Source organism: Gopherus evgoodei, chromosome 3 (genome assembly GCF_007399415.2).
Source record: "Gopherus evgoodei ecotype Sinaloan lineage chromosome 3, rGopEvg1_v1.p, whole genome shotgun sequence".
Taxonomy (NCBI): Eukaryota; Metazoa; Chordata; order Testudines; family Testudinidae; genus Gopherus; species Gopherus evgoodei.
The window spans coordinates 150,623,611-150,647,371 of record NC_044324.1 but is presented as its reverse complement, the minus strand read 5'-3'; the positions used below and the strand labels follow the sequence as shown (position 1 = coordinate 150,647,371).

At 38.7% G+C, this 23,761-nt stretch overlaps 1 protein-coding gene across 2 annotated transcripts in view; it reads left to right on the top strand.

The window, feature by feature from the left end:
• PLD5 (phospholipase D family member 5) overlaps positions 1 to 21,176 on the top strand; it is a 236,907-nt gene extending 215,731 nt beyond the window's left edge. For both annotated transcript variants that reach the window (XM_030556987.1, XM_030556988.1), the window contains 3 exons: positions 1,520 to 1,685; positions 12,600 to 12,714; positions 17,887 to 21,176. In XM_030556987.1, coding sequence (XP_030412847.1) covers positions 1,520 to 1,685; positions 12,600 to 12,714; positions 17,887 to 18,113 — 508 coding nt within the window. In that variant the 3' untranslated portion in view covers positions 18,114 to 21,176. The remainder of the gene's footprint in view (positions 1 to 1,519; positions 1,686 to 12,599; positions 12,715 to 17,886) is intronic.
• Positions 21,177 to 23,761: the final 2,585 nt, after the last annotated feature.

Here is a 23,761-nt window from a genome sequence, read left to right as displayed (position 1 = left end):
ACAACTGAAGCCAAATCTTAATAAAATTATTCAGTTCCCCCTTCCCCCAGTTGGAGCTGAATAAATGGCTAAATTGAGAACTACCAAGTATCCAGCAGTTTCCATTGCTCTCAAAGGCAGGTGCTGGGAGCTGAGCCTTTTGGAAATCTGGCCACTTAATTCAGGTTCCTTAATGATAGCTTTTGGCTGCTGGCTCTTTTGAAAATCTATATTTATGCCTTTTTTCACCCTTGCATAATTGGGAAAAAAATGGGTTATGTGTAACCCTTCCAAAACCAGAGGTGAGAAATTTGAGACCCACAAGAACGTTTTTGGAGAAAGTTACTGTCTAAAGCTATACTAGTGGTTTAAAATGGAATAAATCTTTTATAACTTTAATTGTAGTGTTGCTCTGTTATGGAGGAGGCAAGGATTTTCCCCGCTCTATAGAGGAACCAGCTGATCTGTCCCCCTAGCCTGATTAATCCAGAGATCCATGTGAATTTGAGGGGATGATCCACTTGAGACACAGGACCATCTACGCAGAGAGGTCCCTTGCAGTTTTACTGGCAGCTTGGCTTTAAACTTGAGGCATTGCCATAGCTTCCCAACCGGCATTATCCTCCCAGCCTCCCATTAAAGGAGTTCCTTTGGCAATCTCCCTAGACTGATGGTAGAAGGGAGCTGCACATCTCCCTTGGGTTTCTTGCCAGACTCTCTCACTTCTGGCCTGCTCCTCGTCCAGGAGTGGGATCTCTAGACCCATGCTGAGTGCTGTGAGCCAAGGACAGTAAGAATAGTGCCACAGAGACAGCTGTCATGTTTGGGTAAGAATTCACCGTCTCCCCAGCAACTGGACAGTGACAGTTGGGGAGAGACAGAGCCCTCATGTGAGCAAACTCCCATCCCACCCAAAGAATATAGGGACCCTGCTCTGGGGTATCTCTTCTTCCTCTGCTTTTCCACCCCCGGCAGGAACTTCTTGAGGTTATTATAGTCCTAGGCCCGAGGTCCCAGAATGCGGAAGAGGCTGACAATCAGGGCTTTAAAAAGTAAGAAGTAAGACAGCTCCTTCTGCTTAAAACTGAGAGTTCTTCCTCTCTCTCTGGTTTAGGTAAGCAGTGCTTTCTGATAGCTCCCTCTTTTCTTTGGAATTGAGAGAGCTGCACTTCCTGTTCGAATCTGCTTTAATACGGTTGATGAGATGTGCATCACTCCACTGGGCATGGGAGGACTAGAAGTTCATTTTGCATGAATCTTTGCATCCACAGGGACAGCTCTGCAACCACCCACCCGGGGAGAGCTCGGGCGTACTCACTCACACAGGCCAACAGGGTCTCACTGCCCCCAGGATTGGTTGGTTTTGTGCGAAGCAGGGTGACAAGGGTCTAGCACAACTCTTCCTGCCACCTCAGTTTGATTCCTTAGACTGCAGACAAATGCTGTTTTGTTTAGTTTTCCCTAGTGAGGCTAGGTCTGCCTTGGTAAAAATCTAATTGATTGCTTTTCCCCCTGAATGTATTGTGTGCTTTCTCCACAGGTACTGGCCATATTTGGATGGGAAGATAAGAGAAGCACTAGTGTTACGAAATATTACAGTCCGGCTCCTCATAAGTTTCTCAAAAGACACAGATCCCCTTACATTTAACTTTGTTTCATCTCTTAAAGCTATTTGCGCTGAGGTTCCCAGCTGTAGTTTAAAAGTTGTAAGTATACACCATATTGGTTCAGAATGAGTCTAAGATGTTTTCAGTGCACAAAAATATACTAACGATAAGTATATTAAGATCATCTATATTACTGTGGAAACCTTAAAGGTTCATTGAAAACCACGTGAAATGTGTAATTTGGGGCCAAATTTAGCCCTGGTGTACGCACAACTCTTAACTGCAATAGACTTTAATGAACGCAAAGGTAAATGCATCATTAACCCCAATTCAGTTCCCTTCTGCAAATGAAATATTTTGTATTACCCTGCAGGGTGTTCACTGTAATTTATGATTGATGTGGCCAATTTACTAGATGGATTTCAGTGATGTGTTACACACCCTTACAAGTTTGAATTTGGTGCTCTTTTGTAACAATTCCTTTCATTTTACTGTATTGATTTCTGAATGCTCTTCAGTTTTGGTAACAATTGTGCAGAATTTGGATCTCACATGGCAGTGGTAACAACTGTATCTTATATATGCTATAATCATATAATGCAGGTTCCTGGGGACAGGGACTCTCTGTTATTTGTTAGTACAGTGGCACTGTTCTGCTAAGCCAAACTGAGGAAGATAGTAATACTTACCACTTACATAGTGTGGTGTGTTTAATCTTCAGAGCACTTTACAAACACTGACTAGTCCTAACACTACCCCCCTGTGAGGTAGATCAGTATTATCGCCATTTTATACATAACAAAACTGAGGAAGGAAAGTTAAATGACTGGCCCATGACTCCATGTGTCACAGCCAGGGTTAGGATTCAGGAAATCCTGGCTCCCAGTCCTGAACACTAAATCTGGTCTCTTCTGGAGAAACGTAACCAAATGAGTCACAGTTTTATGTCTTGTTTAAATTGAAGAGAATGTTCCATCACTGGACTGCTTATCTGATTGTAGAATAATGTGATCTGACTGTCTAATACACTAGCACCTTCTTCTTCTTTATCACAGTAAATAAAATAAATGCAGATTTTACGTGGACATTATGCAGTTCATTCAAAGTTATGAACGCAGAACAATTATTACTTGGCCACATTGCAGATGCAGTATATAAAGAAGTATTTAAGACCACATGTGCCGCATTTCATAGGAACGGGTAGAGTTATGATGGATGTTGCATTAAATTTGACATAGTTGTCCATTAATTAAGGTATTTATGAAATTCAGTGAAAGATACTGGAAGTAAAAAAACAGTCCTCTCTGAAGCACCCATCCCATTTGAGAAAAATCATCTGCTGAGGTTCTGATTTTTTTTTTCAGTAATTCACATTAAATGGTTATTGTTAATTAGACTAACAGCTGCTTTGGAAGCCTGGTTACATACATCACTGAATGTATGTTCTTTTGCACTCAGTAAATAAAGCCAACCAATACTAGATCCATTTTCCCTGTGAGGTCTGAATATACCAATGTCAGGCTTGATATGTTTGGGCACAGTTAGCCCAGCTCCCATTATTTTGAATTCCCGTTAAACCATAGGGACAAGTTACCCCTGAGTTTTAAACCTGCAGAAGGAAGTTGGAGCAAATGAGAGCTTTGGCTTTTTGGCATAAGGACAGTATTCAGTTCCATGACGGGTTTGGTATGCTGTTCATATGGCACCTGTGTGAATTACATAGACCCAACTCACCTGTCTGAGGCAGAGCCTTCCTGCCTTTATGGCATCAGTCTTCCTCCAGTCTCTTTTTTATGTCCATCCTTAACTTTCCACAACTGAAGTTTTTTCCATTCCTTGCTCTAGTTCCATCCTCTTCTTCCATTCCTCAGGTAAAGCTCCCAAATAATGTAAATAAAATAAAAACTAAAGAGAAAAGTAAAATAAAGTTCTCCAAGATCGGTTCAGGCTGCAATTCCCATCCCAATCTGCATTGCCTCCATCCTCTTCCTTCCAGTCCCACCTGAATACATTTCTTCCCCGGGACATGCAATTGCTACTCCTCTCCTCAAAAAGTCTTTTAAAACTAAATAGCATAATAATTCCATTATTGAGCCACACCCTGCTGTCACAGCAACCCTCCCCTATAGTAGCAAAGTTAAGAAAAAGGTTGAACCATTGCGAGAGTAGAAGTTCCTAGGAGTTAATGTTAGTTAACAGCCTCCAGGTCTATGAGACTATTACACATGCAATTAGTATCAGAAATGTTGCGGAATCTTATTAATACAATTCTTTTAAATGTTGTCCTTTCCAGTTCTCAGCCACTAAGTACTTGAGGGAAAATGTAGGTAATTTTTTTCTGAACAATTAGAGCACAGAATAGTGTACAGTGTTTGTTAATTAGTATAATTCCTGTGCTGGTATATTTCCTCTCTTTCTTAGAAATACTAATAGAGCCTTAGACTCTTTGCCTAAGGAGGACTTGCTGTAACAACCAAAGGAAAACTAAGTGATAATTGCAGAACACCAGTATTAACACTGCACATTTTTTGTTTCACACACTGAATGATACTTGTATAGTAAGATAAAATTATGAACACAACAAGCAAGGGTAGTTTTCTGTGATACGCTCCTTGTATATTGTTGGTTTCTTGTTCCTGGAGATATACTATCTGAAACATATTGAATACAGACGATTTTCAGTCTGAAACACATGTGGTAATGTAACTTTCAACACAATAATTACAACCCCCAGATTTAAATCCAGTTACAGAGATGGGATAAGAACTTCCAATTAGTTTTATGCTGTCCATCAAAAAACTTTTGCATATTGGGCTGTTACTGAATTTTAACTAATGACAGACTAACCTACAGAGGTTGTTTTGCTGTGATTAACAACCTAAAGCTCGGCCAAAGCTATTTGAGCTTATATTTCCTTAAATAATGCTTGCTTGCTTATTGTTTTTGTACATTTTTGGTTCTAGCCAGAATCAGAAAGGGTAACATTGTAGAAAAATGTTAAATAAAAAAGCAGGAGAAGAACAGTTAAACTTGAACTCTGGAAAAAAATTGGTTTCCACTCAGTGTCAATTTTAGGTAAAGGTTCAGTTTCGTAGTGGTTTTATTTTGATTAGTTTCCCTGTCTCAGTCTGATATGACACACTGATACCCCGGAGTACAAATTCTATACAAAGGAATGAAGGTATTTAAACCCAAACTAAATCCCAGTAAAAAACTTACTGGGTGAGCCTACAGCCTGAATTATCAGTGTTGTGATGTGTACGTTACCTTTCAAGAATATTAGAGTTTAACAGTGAACAGAAGTTAGAAACCCAGAAAATTCAGAGTGAAGTTGCATCTAAAAGAAAACCAAAGTAGACTAGATGATCATAGTGATTCCTTCTGGCCTTATAATCTGTGCACATATGGAAATTTATAGTTAAGGTAACCATACTACCTTAACTCTGCCCCCCGTAGAAATGCCAGCTTCCCTTGCCATCTTCCATACATTTGGGTTGAGCCTCTCCTGCCAACATAGCGCTGTCCTCACCAACGATTTTGCCGGTGAAACTTATGTCACTCAAGGGTTTCATTTTTCCCCATTCCTGACTGACGAAAGTTTTACTGTTAAAAAGCGGTAGTGTAAAGAAAGCCTAAGTCTCCTTGAGAGATATGGATTTAGGTCACATCCCTCTTTTCACTATTTCCTGCTATCTAGCTTAAGCAGCTCCCTGCTCAGCATGTTAGATTTTGTGGATCCAATCCTTAGACATTGAGCTTTCCACATGCGTCGTAGAGGGAGCCTAGGCACCTAACTTGGGCTGTAGATTCCACTCTGTGGAAAGGTGCCCAGAAAAATGTATTTTCACATCCAAGTCCCTTCATGGATCTGGCCCATGTTAATTGTCTAACAGAGTGAAACATAATAAAACCTTTTCCTCATCCCCAAGTAACTCAGAAATGGTCAAATATAATTTTCCCAAATGTAGACAAAAATTCACCTTTTGGATGAGCAACAATGAGGAGATTTAATCTCAGGTGACAACATTTTTATTTTTAAAGCTATAAACTCTTGCAATAGGCCTTGTTATGGTACAATTCCCCACTCTGAACCTTAGCGTCCAAAAGATGGGGTACCAGCATGAATTCCTCTAAGCTCAATTATCAGCTTAGAACCTGTAGCGCTGCCACCAACCAGGAATTCCAGTGCCTGGTATACTCTGGTCCCCACAAAACCTTGCCCGGGGACCCCCAAGACCCAGACCCTCTGGATCTTAACACAAGGAAAGTAAACCCTTTCCCTGACTGTTGCCTCTCCCAGGCTTCCCCTTCCTGGGTTACCCTGGAAGATCACTATGTGATTCAAACGCCTTGAATCACAAAACAGAGAGGAAAATGCACCTTCCCCCCTCCTTCTCTTTCCCCCTCCCAGACTCTTCCTGAGAGAAAGTAATCCTGGCACAGAGAGAAATCAGCCTCTCTCTCCCTCTTCCCTCCTTTCTCCCCACCAATTCCCTGGTGAATCCAGACCCAGTCCCCTGGGGTCTCACCAGAATAAAAAAAACAATTAGGTTCTTAAACAAGAAAAGCTTTTAATTAAAGAAAGAAAAAACAGTAAAAATTACCTTTGTAAATTTTAAAAAAATGGAATAGGTACAGGGTCTTTCAGCTATAGACACTGGGAATACTCTCCCACCTAAGTATTCAAGTACAAATTAAAATCTTTTCAGCAAAATACCAATTTGAACTCCTTTCAGCCAAATACACATTTGAACTTCTTCCAACCAAATACACATTTGCAAATAAAGAAAACAAACATAAGCCTAACTCGCTTTATCTACCTCATACTCACTATTCTGGATCTATAAGAACCTGTATCAGGGAGATTGGAGAGAAACCTGGTTGCACGTCTGATCCCTCTGAGCCCCCAGAGTGAACAACAACCAAAATTAACAGCATAGCACAAAAACTTCCCTCCCTCAAGATTTGAAAGTATCCTGTCCTCTGATTGGTCCTCTGGTCAGGTGACAGCCAGGCTTACTGAATTTGTTAACCCTTTACAGTCAAAGAGATATAAAGTACTTCTGTGCTATTAACTTTTCTTATCTGTTTATGACAGGCCTTTAAAGGAGAAATGCCTCCTCAGCCCCAAATAGAGCATTACTAATGCAGTGCTTTCACTGAAGGTGTACACTGGAGGGTTTATTGTGTGGTACTGAATGCCTTTGGACAACTGACTTGTTTCAGTAACAAAGTTCCAGTTGCATTACTGCTTTTGTGAGAGGAGAGAGAGTCTGCGAACAATAGCCAGCATGTCAAAGAGTTAATGAGTTATCTGCTTTGCTTGAAGTACACATTACATTTTCAAGACATCTATATTTGCCCTGCTGCGTTCGCAGTTTCCAGCCCTGCCTGTGATGCTACACAAGTTGGCTGAATTGGACAAAATTTGTATTAGGCAGTCTGGACATTGGGCTGAAAATATATTAGTAACTTGGCATTAAGATATTACCTTGATGGCTGATCTCAGGAAGAGCCCACAATTTACATGTGATAAGGGGCCAGATAATTTTACCTTAAGTAACATAATTATGCAAGGAAATAAAAAGCAAAACAAAATTACCTGGCATTTAGATCTTATTTGGGAAGATAAAATATCCATTAGCTTTTCTTCATGAAATCGTCTTTACAATAGCACTTGTGTTCACATAATGGGATGTGTAGACCTTAGAAGTATTAAAAGGCGTTAACACAGGATATAGCTATATACGTTGATAAATGCGCTGTCTTGGGCCAAGGTTGTATCAGTTAAAGACTCATTATGGCTCCTCTCTACTCAGCTCCTCCTTTGTTGTGCAAATAAAAACCCAAGCCTGTTTTTTTTGGGGGGGGTTGTGTTTTTTTTTGGGGGGGGGGAGTATGGGCATGTTTTGTTTTTTAACCCAAAGCTCAAAGCGTTCCATCAGCCTATGGACTCCGAAGATGAGCTTCTCCTCCTCTGGAGGTGGTGAAGTAAAGACAGTATAGTACAGACACAAGTTCCTCAGTATCAACTCTGTTTCCACCAGGATAGACTGTCTCAACATCAAACCCTCCTTTATTCTCTTGGCCTGGGAGTACTCCCATCTCAATGATCTCATCCCAAAATGACCTTGCCTGCCCCTCAAAGATTGCTGAAACTTTCTAACCATCATCTCTGCTTCCTTACCATTTGAGGTTGAGAAGGAATTCTCTCGTGGGTTCCTCTTCAGAATATCTTAGAACAGTTCAGAACCAAATCATGGTCCTCTGGTCAGAGTGTGAATTGGCCCCATAGAGTGTATCACTCTAACCCTGCCTCTCAGTCCTTTTACGACATGTATACCTCTACAGTTAACGTTAGTTGACCACTTTCTTGGTCTGAAGAAATTAAGGTTTGGTCCCCGAAGCTATCTGCCTAAAAGACTCCAAAGACAGAACCAAAGATATTGGATACTGCTTTATTATTGACATATTTAAGTATTAGAGAGACATGATGGGTGAAGTAATATCTTTTATTTGACCATCTTCTTTCTCGGACATGTGTGGCTCAAAAGCTTGTCTCTCTCATCTCTCTTTGATCCAGTAAAAGATATTTCTTCACCCGCCTTGTTTCTCTAATATCCTGGGACCGACACAGCTACAACTACACTTCATACTACAGTGAAGTATGGCAGGTAATTTCTAGAACCTTGCTCGATACAAATATTGTTGAAGTATCTGCTATAGCTGGTCAGATTCTGGCTTCAGGTATCATCTTTAAAGATTCATCTGGCAGCTAGTTGCAACATCCTTTACAATGCAGAGGACTTTGTGTTCATTATTTGAAGCATTCAAATATTTTCTTCATCTATATCTTCTGGTGAAATCTATTGTGACTTCTAGGGATCTTAATCTGGCTGTTAGCTCTGAGGTGGCACCAAGCATTCTCTCTATCAGATGCTTAGCTGATTGGTGCTTGCCCATATGCTCAGGGTCTAACTGATAGCCAAATATCGGGTTCAGAAGGAATTTCCCCCCAGAACAGATTGGCAGTGAACTTTGGGGGCGGGAGAGGTTGCCGCCTTCTGCAGTGTGTGGGTGAGGGTCACTTGCCACGATTACCTGACTACATCCCACTCATTTCCTTGTCTTTGTGGGAGTCTCGAGCATTGTGCACCTCTGTCCTTTCTATTTTCTCCCTGTGGCACATAAATAGTTTAGTCTCCTGAGGACTGTACTACTTTGGTCTAATGTCAGTTGTTGGGTTTAGTGTGTGGGTGTCTTGTGGTGCTGGTGACCCATTCTGTCCTTAAACTCTGACTTGATGACTCTACACAGACTGATTCCATTTGTAACCTATGGAGGGATGGTTCTTTGTATGAATGTAGCACACATATAAAAACTACAGAGCAGCAACCTTAGTTCAAATGACCTGTTTTGCTGCTTGATTCTCTTTCCTTCTTTCCATGAAAGTATTCATGGCCATCCGCTTATCACTGGGGTACATCCAGCTGTTCCTGATACTGTGTATTCAGAAGTGAGTGCATATTTTTGGCATGACGTACCATGTTGATTAATAGCTGCGTGTGTAATTTTGGCTCAAGTCACTCAGTATGTACAGTAAACAAATTCAGTACAAAATCCCCTTCACTTTCTTTTTTTTATGAAGCACAAAGGAAGACATACAGATGTAACCAAGAACATTTTGCAACTGGTGGGAGGGAGGGAAATAGAAAAATTCTTGGCAGAGTGGGTTAAAAATAGCTATCAGAGGGGTAGCCGTGTTAGTCTGGATCTGTCTGCCTCTTATCCAAAGCTACATATTCGTTGAAGCCAAGTCTATCTATTTGAGTATGTGTTCTTGCAGTTTTTAATGTACTAGAGATATTGACATTACAGTTTGCATAATAAATTTTGCAGTATTTGTTACCCTAAGAAAAAGATTTCCATGAAAGTGGTTTTAACTATTCTAGATACAATATTTTACATCCAGACTAATGTAAAATGAGCTCGTCCTTCTATGGGCCTGATCCCAAACTCAATAATGTCAGTGGAAAGACACCCATTGATTTCAGTGGGCTTTGGATCAGGTCCTGTAAAGTCTTCATGGGAGCCATATATTTTGCTAGTTTACAAGTAAAAAGGATTCTTATTCTAGATCTGAATTTTGACAGTCAAATTGGGCACTCCCCTTCTCAGGGTCATCACAAGGAATAAAGATTCTGCAGGCCAGTTTCTGTTCTGAGTTATATGTACCTCTGCAAGGTCATTGACAATAGTATTACTGAATAGCTGCAAATGAGAGCAGAACTGGACCATGCAATTGCAACTTAATGATTCTATTAGAACATTAGCCAGAATAGAATCCAGTTCATTCTCACACTTTGGTGCTGGCTCTGCAGTACTATGTATAAAAATAAAATGTTATTTTAGTTACTAAAGTTGAGTAAATATAACTTAACTTTTCCACAAAATTAATTCTCTGACCTCTTTCAGAGCCTTCTTGGAAAGCCTGTTTCTACCATGAGGCTTATAGGGGTGTCAAGGTGTTCCCCCTACTCTGAACTTTAGGGTACAGATGTGGGGACCAGCATGAATAACCACTTAGCTGATTTTTACCAGCTTAGGCAAAACAGTCACTGCCACCACCAACTGTTTTTAAAAAATGTTTGAGGAAGAGCTATTTGGGAACTCTGCCTTTCCCCAATTTTCCCCAGTCCGTATCCCCCCTTTCCTGGCAGGATTTGACTAATTTCCCTCCCCCAAATCTCTATACCCTTTTTCCTGGGTAGACTCAAGAAAATTCCCCCCACCAATTCATGGTGAGCCCAGATCCAAAATCCATGGATCTTAAAACAAGGAAAAATCAATCAGGTTCTTAAAAGAAGACTTTGAATTAAAGGAAAAGGGTGAAAGGAATACCTCTGTGAGATTAGAAAACAGGATGGTCTCACAGACAACAGATTCAAAACATGGAGGATTTCCCTCTGGGCAAAACCTTAAAGTTACACAAAAACCCAATTTGATTCTCCCTCTGTTTGCAAAAGAAATGACAGCATGAAAAATAAAGAAATCTACCACATTCTTATCTAAATACTCACTAATTTAAACAAGGGTTAGATGGTTGTTTTCTGGATCTCTGATTCTGGCAAAAGCACACAACGAAGAGACAAAAGACATTTTCCTTCCTCCCTCTTTGAAAGTATCTTGTCTTCTTATTGGTCCTTCTGGTCAGGTGTCAGCTAGGTTATGTGAGCTTCTTAACCCTTTAGAGCAGAGGTCAGCAAGCTTTCAGAAGTGGTGTGCCGAGTCTTCATTTATTCACTCTAATTTAAGGTTTCGCGTGCCGGTAATACATTTTAACATTTTTAGAAAGTCTCTTTCTCTAAGTTTTTTATAATATATAACTAAATTATTGTTGTATATAAAGTAAATAAGGTTTTTAAAATGTTTAAGAAGCTTCATTTAAAATTAAATTAAAATGCAGAGCCCCTCGGACCAGTGGCCAGGACCTGGGCAGTATGAGTGCCACAGAAAATCAGCTTGTGTGCCGCCTTTGGCATGCATGCCATAGGTTGCCTACTTCTGCTTCAGAGGTAAAAGAGGAATTAACCCTTAACTGTCTGTTTATGACAAGAGGATAGTAGGAAGGATAGTGTAGTGGACAGAGCAGTGGGCTAGACTTTGGGAAACCCAACTTTGAGGATGAGTTTGGCTACAGACCACACAGGAAGTCTGTGACTTTGTATAAATTGTTTAATCTGCCCTATGCCTGAGTTCTCCATCTGTAAAATAGGGATGATGATACCTTGTAGATATGTTTGAAGGATAAAATGCATTCATGCTAGTGGGATGTCTAGATGTTATACTGATGAGTCATCTAAGACCGTGGATAGATAAAATTTACCAGCTGTTAATGGTTAGGTAAGTGGAATGTAGGGATTATTGATACTAGTTTGATTTATTTGCTACAGTTTAAAAAATAACTGATGTGGCATAACAAGTCTATATGATCATGTGTGTCTATCACTGTTACTTCTGGTCACTTCCAGTTGTTTAGTACACCTATCTTGTTGCATCTTTTCTTTGGGGTGAGGAACATGTCTTTCTGTGTACAGTATTTAGTGCAGTTCCCAGGAAAACTGGGGATGCCATGTCACTGTAAATTACCTTTATCTGTGGGACTTTGTGAGTCAGCATTTATAGAAAAAGCTGCTATTATCTCTTTGTGAACTGAATGTTTCCAGCCCAAACAGGAGTTATTTCCTGTGTGTAATGGTCCTTTTCCCTTGGGCTGCTTTTGGAGTTTTGGGCCAGTTTTACTTTCTGAAACACAAATAATATATCCAATATAGTATTGCAGATTTCATTATGTTTGATATTCAGCTAGATTAAAATAGAAAGCGCTTGTGGTACTTCCATAAAACTAACCCTTTCAGACATTCTCCCTTTATTGTACAATTAATGGGTTTTTTTTCTTGTTATATGGAAAGTTTGACCTCTGCAAATTACAGACTTAATCTTAAGAAGTTACTGAGATGGGCACATTGCCTGTTATAAGCTATGAAACATATAAGATAAAAATATTAATTCAGTTTATTGGCATGCCTGACAACTTGTATCCTGAGGCTGATTTCAGATTCCAGTGCCCCTTGATGAATGAGGAAATGAGAATTAAAGACATTTCTGGCTCTCATCTTGTAGAAAAGGATGGATTTTGTGTTCATTGTATTGCCTTTTTTACATGCCATTGCATTGCTGCTATTATACCATAGCCACACATTTAGTATATGTTAATTTTTCTACTGGCTACCAAGATATATGTAGTATCGAGAACAACAGTTTGTGTATAAAATACAGTGTAGAGTTTTATAAGAAAGAAACAATATCCTATAAACTGAAGTTAGTTTGTGTATAATACTAACTCATTCTCAGTTTAAAATAGGGGGTGGGTTGTAATTTTTCTGTTTCTTTTTCGGCAACGTTGTGGACAGGAACTTTCATTAACCTGATTGTCTTTTTTCTTGACTGCAGAAATTTTTTGATCTTGAAGAGGAGAATGCTTGCTTTCTCAAAGAACAAAAGAATACTTCCCTTCCCAAATTAAACCGGAATAAATATATGGTGACTGATGGAGCTGCTTATATTGGTAAGTAAACCCAGATCCCAATCAGTTCTGATGAGTACATTCAGCCCAAACTCTAAAATAACAATTGATTGTAAGCAGGGTATGAAGTACCTAAAAACCCCTTTCAGTGTCTTTGAAGATTGGACATTAAGTGGAAAATTCCTATTTTCAATACAAAGTTGTTTGTCAGTGCTGTGGTAGAGGAGTTGAATTCCTTCCTTCCAATGGATTGTTTCCCAAGGGAAGTGGTAGTATTTTAAAATATTAAAAGTAGACTGAAAAAGCAACTATAGAATATACTTCATGGAACAGTCCTGCATTGGTTTGGCAATAGATTGGGTGATCTATTAGATCTTGTCAATCTCTAATATCTGTGAAGACTGATTAGCCTCACAATTTGCCATGTCATCACTATGTTTGGGGTATCTTCGTAAGTATAAGACAAGCTGCGACTCTGCTAGGGTGACCAGATAGCAAGTGTAAAAAATTGGGATGGGGGTGGGGCGTAATAGGTGCCTGTATAAGATAAAGCCCCCAAAATCAGGACTATCCCTATAAAATCGGGACATCTGGTCACCCTACACTCTATTCATCCTTTGCAATTTACCCCAGGAACACAGCCTGCATACTGTAGTGCTTGATTTAAGAATGCCTGCATTGTACTGCACATATTTTGGTTCATAATCTGAAAGCGTTGTCCATAGGGTAAGTGCATATTTAAACAATGTCTGTATACAGCTAAGTGTAAACATTCATTTTAAATAAAATTATTAAATGGAGTAGTAAAACTACCCTTTGGAAACTTGAAGCAAAAGCAAGCACAATAAACTATTTAGGATGGAAATTTTCATTCTTGGATTTATTAAAGTCTCATGAGTGAAAATCTATTACTTTTCAATTCATAGGCAGTTTCCTCACTTCCTAAAAATGCAGAGCACAGCTCCAGTAGCTGAACTGAGAAAGGGGTAGATCAGTGAAGTTTCTTTCTCATTCAGGCAGTTACTAGTTGACTCATCTCCTGAAGCTCAACATCAACTGATTTGGCCTAGCTTGACATCCAAAATCCTGCCAGGGCCAGACTTGATGAAGGACCTTGCCTGTTAAGTCACTTCCTAAGGATACACATCTCTGCATCATAAAAACATACAAATTGCCATACCCAAACCAAACAGCGGTCCATCTAGTCCAATATCCTATGGACTCTGACAGTGGCCAATACCAGATGCTCATACTTCAGAGGAAGGGTCAGAAAACCCCGCAATAGACTTTCATGGAACAATATGCCCCTTTGGGAAAGATTCTTTAAAATACCCATTCAATCATAAGGGTTTATATCCTTTATAAAACACTTAGTTTATTTCCTTTCATTTTTAAACTCCTTACTCTTATAATTCCAGCTATTTTCATTATCATATAAGCATTCACTCTTTTTTGTAATCCTGCTAAGCTTTTGGCCCCAGTAACATCTTATGATAATGATTTCCACAGATTACTTATGTGTTTTGTGAAAAAAGTGTGTCCTTTTAGTAGTTGTAAGTTTTCTGACTTTCAGTTTCATTGACTCTCCCCTTGTTCTTATATTATAAGTAAGGGTGAATAGAAGGGCCTGATCTACCATCTTATACCTCTTTCCAGAGCTCATTCCCTTCTGTTTGGGTGAGCATAAACATTACCATTTTCCCTATTTCCATTTAGCTTTTTGTACAAAAGGCCAGGGGCCAAGTATAGCTGCTGTGGACCTGTTGATGTGCCAAGGATGATTAAACTAAATTAAATGATTCAATTATTTTTTTCAGTTCAAGGATTTATGTCTATATACAGCACTCAGGGTCTTTTTGGTGATGGGTTCTCAACTTACGTTATTTAAAATTTAAATGAAAACGCAAAGATCAGTGTCACCTATTTGGAGCTGGAATAAATTATTTTGACCTTTTCACAAAGGTCATTTGGTTTTTCTCCATGTGTTAGCTTTATCAGGGATTTGTAGACAGCAAGATGAGGTTATTTCTACATACAGTTGTTTCCAAAAGTGTATTGTGTACTGCTACTCGGATATAGTCCCTTCAAAGGCAAAATGTACAGTATCGATCCTCATTTCCTCTCAAATGGAGGACCCTACTTGCAGCAGAACTGGTTCATTTCCACTGGGCAGGGTAAGGTAGGACCTGTGTGAAGCTACCACACCAGGGATTTGGGGTTGTAATGAGAGATACAGCAGCCATTCCCTTCGCACAGGTGAAGAGTGCAGACATTGCGATGGCTCCTCCACTTCACCTCTTCAATGAAGCTGTAGCCCTTGAAGAACTCCTGAGCATATAACCCATTTGCTTGGACTCTACACTGAATTGAAGATTTGGACCAGTGTGTAGCATGCCGCCTTTAACATTGCCACAGTTACAAGACCATAGCTGAGGGTCAAAAGAACTGATGTTGTGTTATAAACATGTTTCATCATAAATTCTTCATCGTGTAAACTATCCTGTGTTCTGTCACTGGATCTTCACATTCTCCTCTCACGTTTGTAATGTCACAAAATTCTGTTGCTTTCAGTAGAACATCAGCAAAATACACCCATTGCTGTCATTACCAAAGCCCTCTCTGGATCCTTATTATATCTCACCTTGAGTACTGCAGCCGCTTCCTCTATGGCCTCTTGCACACCTTTCTTACCCTCTTCAAACTGTCCAAAATAATGTGCCCTAAATCATAACTCTTTTCTGCATCTCTGATCATGACCAATTGCTCTTCAGATCCCTGGATCAAATTTCAGCTCCATGCACTGAAGGTCCTATACAACATGGCTGCATCTTCTACCACTCTGGTGTTTCTTTCCACTGTCTTCACCCCCTTCACTCTTCTCAAGCCACCCAACTAACTACACCATTGAATCCATTTGCAGTTACAACTAATAGGATTTAGAAAAAAGCAAGAATCAAAAGTGTGGAAGGGATAGAAATCGTCATGCTTCAGGGCATGAGCCATCCTGTAACTGAAGGATAAGGAAGAAATGTCCTTTCTGGACAAGTTATTCCATAATTGCCCACTTCAAAATTCTTGCATCTTCCTCTGAAGTGTCCCGTACTGGCCATTATCAGAGAAAGGATAGACCACAGTTGTAATCCAGTATAGCAGCTCCTAAATTCCTCTATCCTTCTCTGGACCTCCTCCTCTGCTGCTCCACACACCTGGAACTTCCTCTCAAACCCAATCCAAAATTCCTCCATCCTTCCTGAAAACACACTTCTTCACTCCATCCATCTCCACTCTCTTAACATATACAAAATGATAAACAAAATATATCGAAATAATGAACCAAGATGCATGTTTAACATCCTTCAGCTACATTGCTTTTCAAGAGTTCGCCTTCCCCTCATCCTCCTCTTCTGTCTGTTGTCGTCTTAGATTTTAGGCTATTCAGATATGGACACTGTCTTCCTACTTGTTTGTAGAGAACATAGCCCATTACTTGGTTCTACACCGAGAATGAATAATAATATAGTGGTTTTCAAATAGTATAGATAGTAAATCATGGTGGTAAAAATCAAGTCTTACTTGAACCAGTTAACAGCACATAATCACAGAGATGATCATGCTACTTTTGTTCTTTCATTGACTTTAAACAAATGAAGGTTGTTTGTGCAGTTAAGGATTAGATGTACTGGCATAGTCTGACATTAATTTATCCCGAATTCAGGCACAGCATATGTGCACTCACACACAGTAAAGATAAATGCTAATCACTGACTCTTCTATGCAATGAAAGGATTTTTTAAGCACAGCAGAAGCAGAAAGCCTGCCAAACAATCAGTGGGGCCACTGGATGATTGAGTTGCTGAAGGAGCACTCAAGAAACACAAGGCCATTGTGGAGAAGCTAAATAATTCTTTGCATCAGTCTTTTCTGTAGAGGATGTGAGGGAGATTCCCACACCTGAGACATTCTTTTCAGGTGACAAATCTGAGGAACTGTCCCATACTGAGGTGTCAGTAGAGGAGGTTTTAGAACGAATTGATAAATTAAGCAGCAATAAATCACCAAGACCAGATGGTATTCACCCAAGGGTTCTGAAGGAACTCAAATACGAAATCGCAGAACTACTAATTGTGGTATGTAACCTATCACTTAAATCAGCTTCTGTACCAGATGGCTGGAGGATAGCTAATGTAAGGTGAATTTATTAGAAGGACTCTAGATGCAATCCTGGCAATTACAGGCTGATAAGCCTAACTTCAGTACAAGGCAAATTGATTGACACTGTTGTAAAGAACATAATTATCAAACACATAGATGAACATGATTTCTTGGAGAAGAGTCAACACAGCTTTTGTAAAGAGAAATCATGCCTCACACATGTATCAGAATTCTTTGAGGGGATCAACAAACATGTGGACAAGGGTGCTCCAGTGAATATAGTGTACTTGAACTTTAAGAGAGTCTTTGGCAAGGTCCCTCACCAAAAGCCCAGGCAAAGTAAGCAGTCATGGGATAAGAAGATCATGGATCAGTAACTGGTTAAAAGACAAGAAACAAATAATAGGAATAAACGGTCAGTTGTCAGAATGGAGGGAGGTATAGAGTAGTGTCCCCCCAGCGATCTGTTTTGGGACCAGTGCTGTTCAACATATTCAGAAACAATCTGGAAGAAAGGTCTTAACAGTGATGTGGCAGAGTTTGCAGCTGATACAAAATAATTCAAGATCGTTAAATCCAAAGCAGTTAAATAATTCTTAACTGGAAAACAGACGACTAAGGGGGGATCTGATAAAGGTCGGTAAAATCGTGAATGGTGTTGAGAAAGTGAATAAGGAAGTGTTAGTTTTGTGAGTTCCCTTTGTAAATCTTGCCAGTCTGCTTTGCAATTCCTAACTGTCAGGGTAGTTAAACACTGGAACAAATTGCCCAGGTTGTGGAATCTCTGTCAGGGGAGAGGGATTTCAGTCTTGAGAACAGTAAAATACCTGTTTTGGCTTTCAGACTGAGCAAAGGTGGCTAAAATGCAGAAATGAATTGCAATGTACTTTAGATAAATATTTTTTTCCTGAGCTGTCATAGAAAATACATATATTCCTGCAATTGTTTTCGAGAGTAGGGGATTGGGGTGGGAAGAAATACTGCATTCTGTTGTATTGCCCTTGAGAAATTGGCTTTTTTTATGTTGTAGTCTCATTATATATTCTTTTCATTTATTTATAGGTAATTTTGACTGGGTGGGAAATGATTTTACTCAAAATGCAGGAGCTGGCATCGTTATCAACCAAGCAGATGTGGCGAACAACACAAGCATCGTTAAGCAACTTAAAGCCGTGTTTGAAAGGGACTGGTATTCACACTATGCCAAAAGTTTGCAACCAACAAAAATCCCAAACTGCTTAAACTACAAACTTAACAAAGCAGTGGCAAGTAAGACTGCCATGAATTAAAAAGACTATTTCACTGTATGATGAATGAAGAAATACATCGGGGCTGCTGTAACCCTATTTCATATTTCCAGATAATACTAAAAAAAGGCAAAAAACAAATTTTTTATTTTTATTTTTTTTTTTTAGGAAAAAGCACACATATAAAAAGTTCTCTAAACTATACTCTCTATATTGAATTATTTACAACTTTTAAATTTGTTACTTCTGACATTGAATGTCATTTATGCTTCGACATTGATTTTTCACATTTGAATTTAAAAGCATACTTTGATTCCTCTCCTTCAGTTTTAGAATTTTTCGTACCTCCCATCCTGGTTAGGCAGAACTGAAATCTGAGCTATGAAATGTCATTTTAAGATCAGCTGCTATTGATACATAATGGAGGACAGATTTCCCCCATGCAAAAGATACAAGTTTAAGCAAGTATTCTCCTGTGTAAATCATTCCCTCCAAGTATATAGCCATCCAAGCAGATTTTGATAGTTTTGAACAGATAGTTTGATATCAATATCTAATTACATTTTCACACCATCCTCAAAATATATTAAAGCTAGCCGTCAGCTTCCTTGTCATCTTCTAATAACAACATACATTTTCTTTTGTCCAAACAACTTTCACTATAACCCTCTGCCCCCAAACCTCTTAACCTAACATGCTTAAAAAAAAAAATTAATTTTAATTCCCTCTACCATCAATGTTTATTCCTTGTTATACCAATGCCTCTTTAATTTTGAAATTCCTGGATTCTGAGGATGTTTTATTATAAAAATCTATTATAAAGATCCAGGGCTGTCTTTTCTTGTCAGCTGTACAATGTGATTTTCCAGTTTGAAGTATTTCTCAAGAGTGAGACAGCAATTTTGTGTAGCATCAGTGTTTGGGGAAAAAACCAAAACCCTTAAATGCTACTTCTTGAAAAAGGTGAAGGGCTGTGTAAAGCTGTACAATAATTTTAGAGAAAATTTTCAGTTTTGTTCTAATTAATTTCATACCTGGCAAACTTTGCCTTGTTAATTTAAAAACAAAATGAATGAACGAACAAACAAACAAAAAAGTATCCTTTTGTGAAATGGTGTTTTTGGGTCAAAATAGGTCATTCAATTTCTTGCATGTTTTTTATAACTATAAAAGAAATGGGAACAGATTCATTTCTGGTGTAACTCCACACCTCATTGACTTCAGCAATTACACCAGCAATGAATTTCATCCAGCATATTCAAAGTGAAGATCAGTTTTCAAATCAGATCCATTTATTTGCAAAATTTCACTGAAGGACCAAGAGAAGCTCTAGCGTGAATATCTTTCAATCATGTGTCTTGGGATAAACTTAATATTAAGTCCTTGCATAAAGGCAGAAGAGCCAAAAATTCCAGAGTGTGCAGTTATAGCTTCTGCTAGCAGTAGCATATAAAAAGATAAAAAATATTAACCACTGATATATTTCCCTTCCTTGCATTGTTGATACTAGGAATGCGTTGAATTTTTAGTATGTTTTATACAGATAATGGAAAATGTCAATGGAGCAAAACCTTGTCAAAGCAGAAAGTGATTTTGGGTTGCCACTGACCTTATAATTCTGATACCAAATGAATGACATAGATACAGTAGTTTTATCTGATAGATTTTTTTTGGAGCAGTAGTCACAATTGCTTACTGGTCCATTATGGTATAAGTGGATTCCCATGAGCTGGAAGAACAAATTTGTGTACTTCAGTCATCCAGAGTAGAACTAATACATCAAAGTACAGGGTTTTGTTTTTTCAAAACAATATACTGTGTTTTTATGAACCATCTGATTTATGAACAGAAGGGTTTATTTTTAAATAACTTTTATCAGTAAATAGTAGTCAGCCATTCTACAATTAGACTGGCAGGCACAAGTTTCATTTGGTATAAAATATGTACTAATGATTTTAATATAGCTGTTTCAAATGAAGCCGCTCCAAAGAAGTGCAGAAGGCTTTTGTATGGTATGTTAGCCAAAAGATAAAGTGCATCCTTGGATTTAAAAAAGAGGATACGGAGTTTAAAAGAAATCTTATTAGTTTTTAGAACACATCAAAGGGGATAATACCAATCATTCTTTCTGGGTTGGTACTATTATAGTTCAAATAGATCAAATGCAATGGACCAGGTTTTGATCTCAGTTATGCCAAAGTAAATATGAGGCAACTCCATTAAAGTTAATTTGCACTGGTTCATTTGAGATCAGAACCACTGTTTCCTTTTGCTTTAGTTCTGTAGAGCACCACCACTGCCTGGCTTGTTTTCAAATTCCTGTAGGAATTTGCATGTAGTAATTTTTCACACAGACCTCTCAAACAGGATCCAGAAGATGCACTTTCTCTAACTCCCTTCTAACTGGCATTTGTAACTCTGTCATATTACAAAGGCTTTTCTAAAGAGATCAGTTTTATTCTTAAAGAATGTAGACTGTAATTGTTGTTTGCTGCAAACATTTACTAGTGCCTTATTCATGCACAAGGTTTTGTTTAACTATTTCTCTTGTGAAACCCTGCTGAGATCTTGTGTTTAATACTGAAGCATAAAAACAGCTTGTTAAAAAAGACAAAAGACCTACATATTGTGAATGTTTAGAATTCAGTACATAGTGCTAGAGTCACAAAAAGGCAAAACTGTTGCCAAGAGCTGGGCCCAAATCAAAGCCTTGTATATGAACACACCTGAACTTCGGGGTGTTTTAAATGTCCCCCAGCTTTGGATCCAAATTTCACAAATTGACTCATCTTTATTATGAGATAATGCAAATCTCAAATCAAAATATTCCCGATTTTGGGGATATTCAAAATCTGCATTCCCCCAATATCAGACTCCAATCAGAAGCAACCATGGCAGTTCCTTCAGGCTTGAGGGTGAAGTAAATCCAGACACATGCAATGGCTGATACACAACTACTTTGCATATTTCTTTGCAGTGTTGTTTTAGCCCGGCTGGTCCCAGTTAACACCTCTGTAATCATAGGACAAAGGAAGGTTAGTGGATTACAGATTGTTGTAATGAGCCATAAATCCAGTATCTTTATTGAGACCCTCCTTGAATGGTCTCTTGCAACATATGTTAATTCCATAACAATCTGTTCCACCTAAGGTGACCAGACAGCAAGTGGAAAAAAATCAGGACAGCAGGTGGGAGGTAACACGAGCCTATAGAAGAAAAAGACCCAAAAATCAGGACTGTCCCTATAAAATCGGGACAAATGGTCACCCTAGTTCTACCTGGTGTTTAGCTGTGATACTCTGAGTGCTTTCCCCAGACCTGAGGAAGAGCTCTGTGACACTCGAAAGCTTGTCTCTTTCACCAACAGAAATTGGTTCAATAAAAGATATTACTTCAGCTACTTTGTCTCTCTAACATCCTGCATAGGAACTAAGTGATCTGGCCTATCACAGCCCTTTTCTGCCTCCTCTACACACTTCTTTCCCACTGCAGACTAAATAACAAATGGGATTATATAGGAGGGAGGCTGAGGGCGCATAAACCTTAAATAACCCTGTGGAGCGTGAGGAAGTTTCCATGGCTACTCTTAGAACCTGTTTGTATACAAGTCCCAAGCTGCTGTAATGGGTATCCTGGCCTGTTCTCTGGCAAGATCAGGCCCAAAGTTCATCTAAATTTTTTACAATAAATGCATATTTTTACCATTTTAAGTTTAAAGAGCTCATATTTGGGCCCCATATCATCCATGATACAGGGCCCAATCCTGTTCCCACTGAATTCAATCTGTATGACAGGCCCAAAGTATGAGTCTGAGAAACAAGTTTGGAAACCTTAGAATCCTTCTTTTGAGATTTACCCATTTTCTGCATTCTTAATGTATACATAAACTCCTGTTAACATTAATAGAGGTTTGCGTGCTTAAAAACTGCAGGAGTTGGCACTAATTGGATGTTTCTTGACATTGAGCCCTAACTAAAGAAGAAATCCAGACATAAGATTTCTAATTTTTTTGAGACTGTAGTGCATACTTCTCAAATTAGGGCTGCCTTTCTCAATACAGTAATAAGACATCAGCTGGCTATTCTAGTTCTTCAAACTGAAGTCCATAATAAATGTCCTCCTCTTGAGCAATGTTTAATTTACTGTTCTCTACACTTGACTTTTAATAACCCTATGGAGGGAAGTAATTTATCTTAAACCTTGTGGACTTCATAATTATTACAACTATTTTATTATAGCCTAAGATGTACTGATAAAATATACATATATTTTCAGATGCTAATTTTTATCACTGTATTTTGCTTCTTCCCTTCCTTCCCTTTTCCTGTAACTTTGATTTATTTAATCATCATTGCTCTGTTCATTTGCATTCATGTAAAAGTTGAACAAATCCTTGATATAATTTAAATTCAGAGCCTTGCCTCCTGAGTTGAGTGCATCAGTACCCTTATTCAACTTTTAATAATATAATGTTTTGTGTTACAGTAGAAAAACTGATATTATACAATGGTTTCTGACATTTGACTTTATATTTTAAGTTAAATATTGCTGTGTAGTATATATGGATTTTACACTGTCAGATCTAGTTGCTTTTGCATCATCACCTAGCACATATGCCTTAGAAGCTTGCCAGACTAGCATAAGAAAACAACGTCTCTTTTTGAAATAGAGTTTAGGCAAGTGTAGAAAATACTCATGTAGTATTTGATTGTGCTGCATGGGTGTTTGGATTTTTCCAAATTAATGGTAATGTGCTATTACTCTATGCAATGAAACCTGTGCTGTGGACCAATTTCAGCAGACGAACCCCTATCTTAAATGACGACATTCAATATCCTTGAGGTTTCTTGAGAAATTTTGTTCAAAGTTCATTTAGGGCATGATCCAAAGCCAGTGAAAGTCAGTGAGAGTTTTTTCATTGACTTAAATGATCTTTGGATCAGGCCTAAAGACATCATATAGAAGACATCCAGTTGTCCCTTGAGTAGTCCCATAAGAGAGGTTTCAGCCCACCACTTAGCTCAGATTTTTAGGTAAGATGCATTTCTACTGCACATACATGGACTACAACTGCCTAAGAACACTTGAGGTTACATTTGGCCTAAGTTTCAAAATAAAAATAGGGGGAAAAAGGGAATGCTATTTATTTCTCAATGCCATCTTGAATTGGTTGTAAATCAGTTTTGATTCTGACTAAGCAAATACAACTCCATTATACTTGATGGAAATTTGTTCTACCAATGCCAACCATTTATTTTCAGATTTGGCTCCTATATTTATATATTAGAGGGATTAATATTAGGGAGGGAGAGGAATTATTTAAGCTTAGTACCAATGTAGATACAAGAACGAATGGGTATAAACTGGACACTAGGAAGTTTAGACTTGAAATTAGATGAAGGTTTCTAACCATTAGAGGAGTGAAGTTCTGGAATAGCCTTCCAAGGGGAGTAGTGGGGGCAAAAGGCATATCTGGCTTTAAGATTAAGCTTGATAAATTTATGGAAGGGATGGTATGATGGGAGAGCCTAATTTTGGCAATTGATCTTTGATTATCGCCAGATAGGTATGCCCAGTGGTTGGTGATAGGATGTTGGATGGGATGGGATCTGAGTTACTGCAGAGAATTCTTTTCTGAGTGCTGGCTGGTGAGTCTTGCCCACATGGGGTCGGGAGGGAATTTTCCTCCA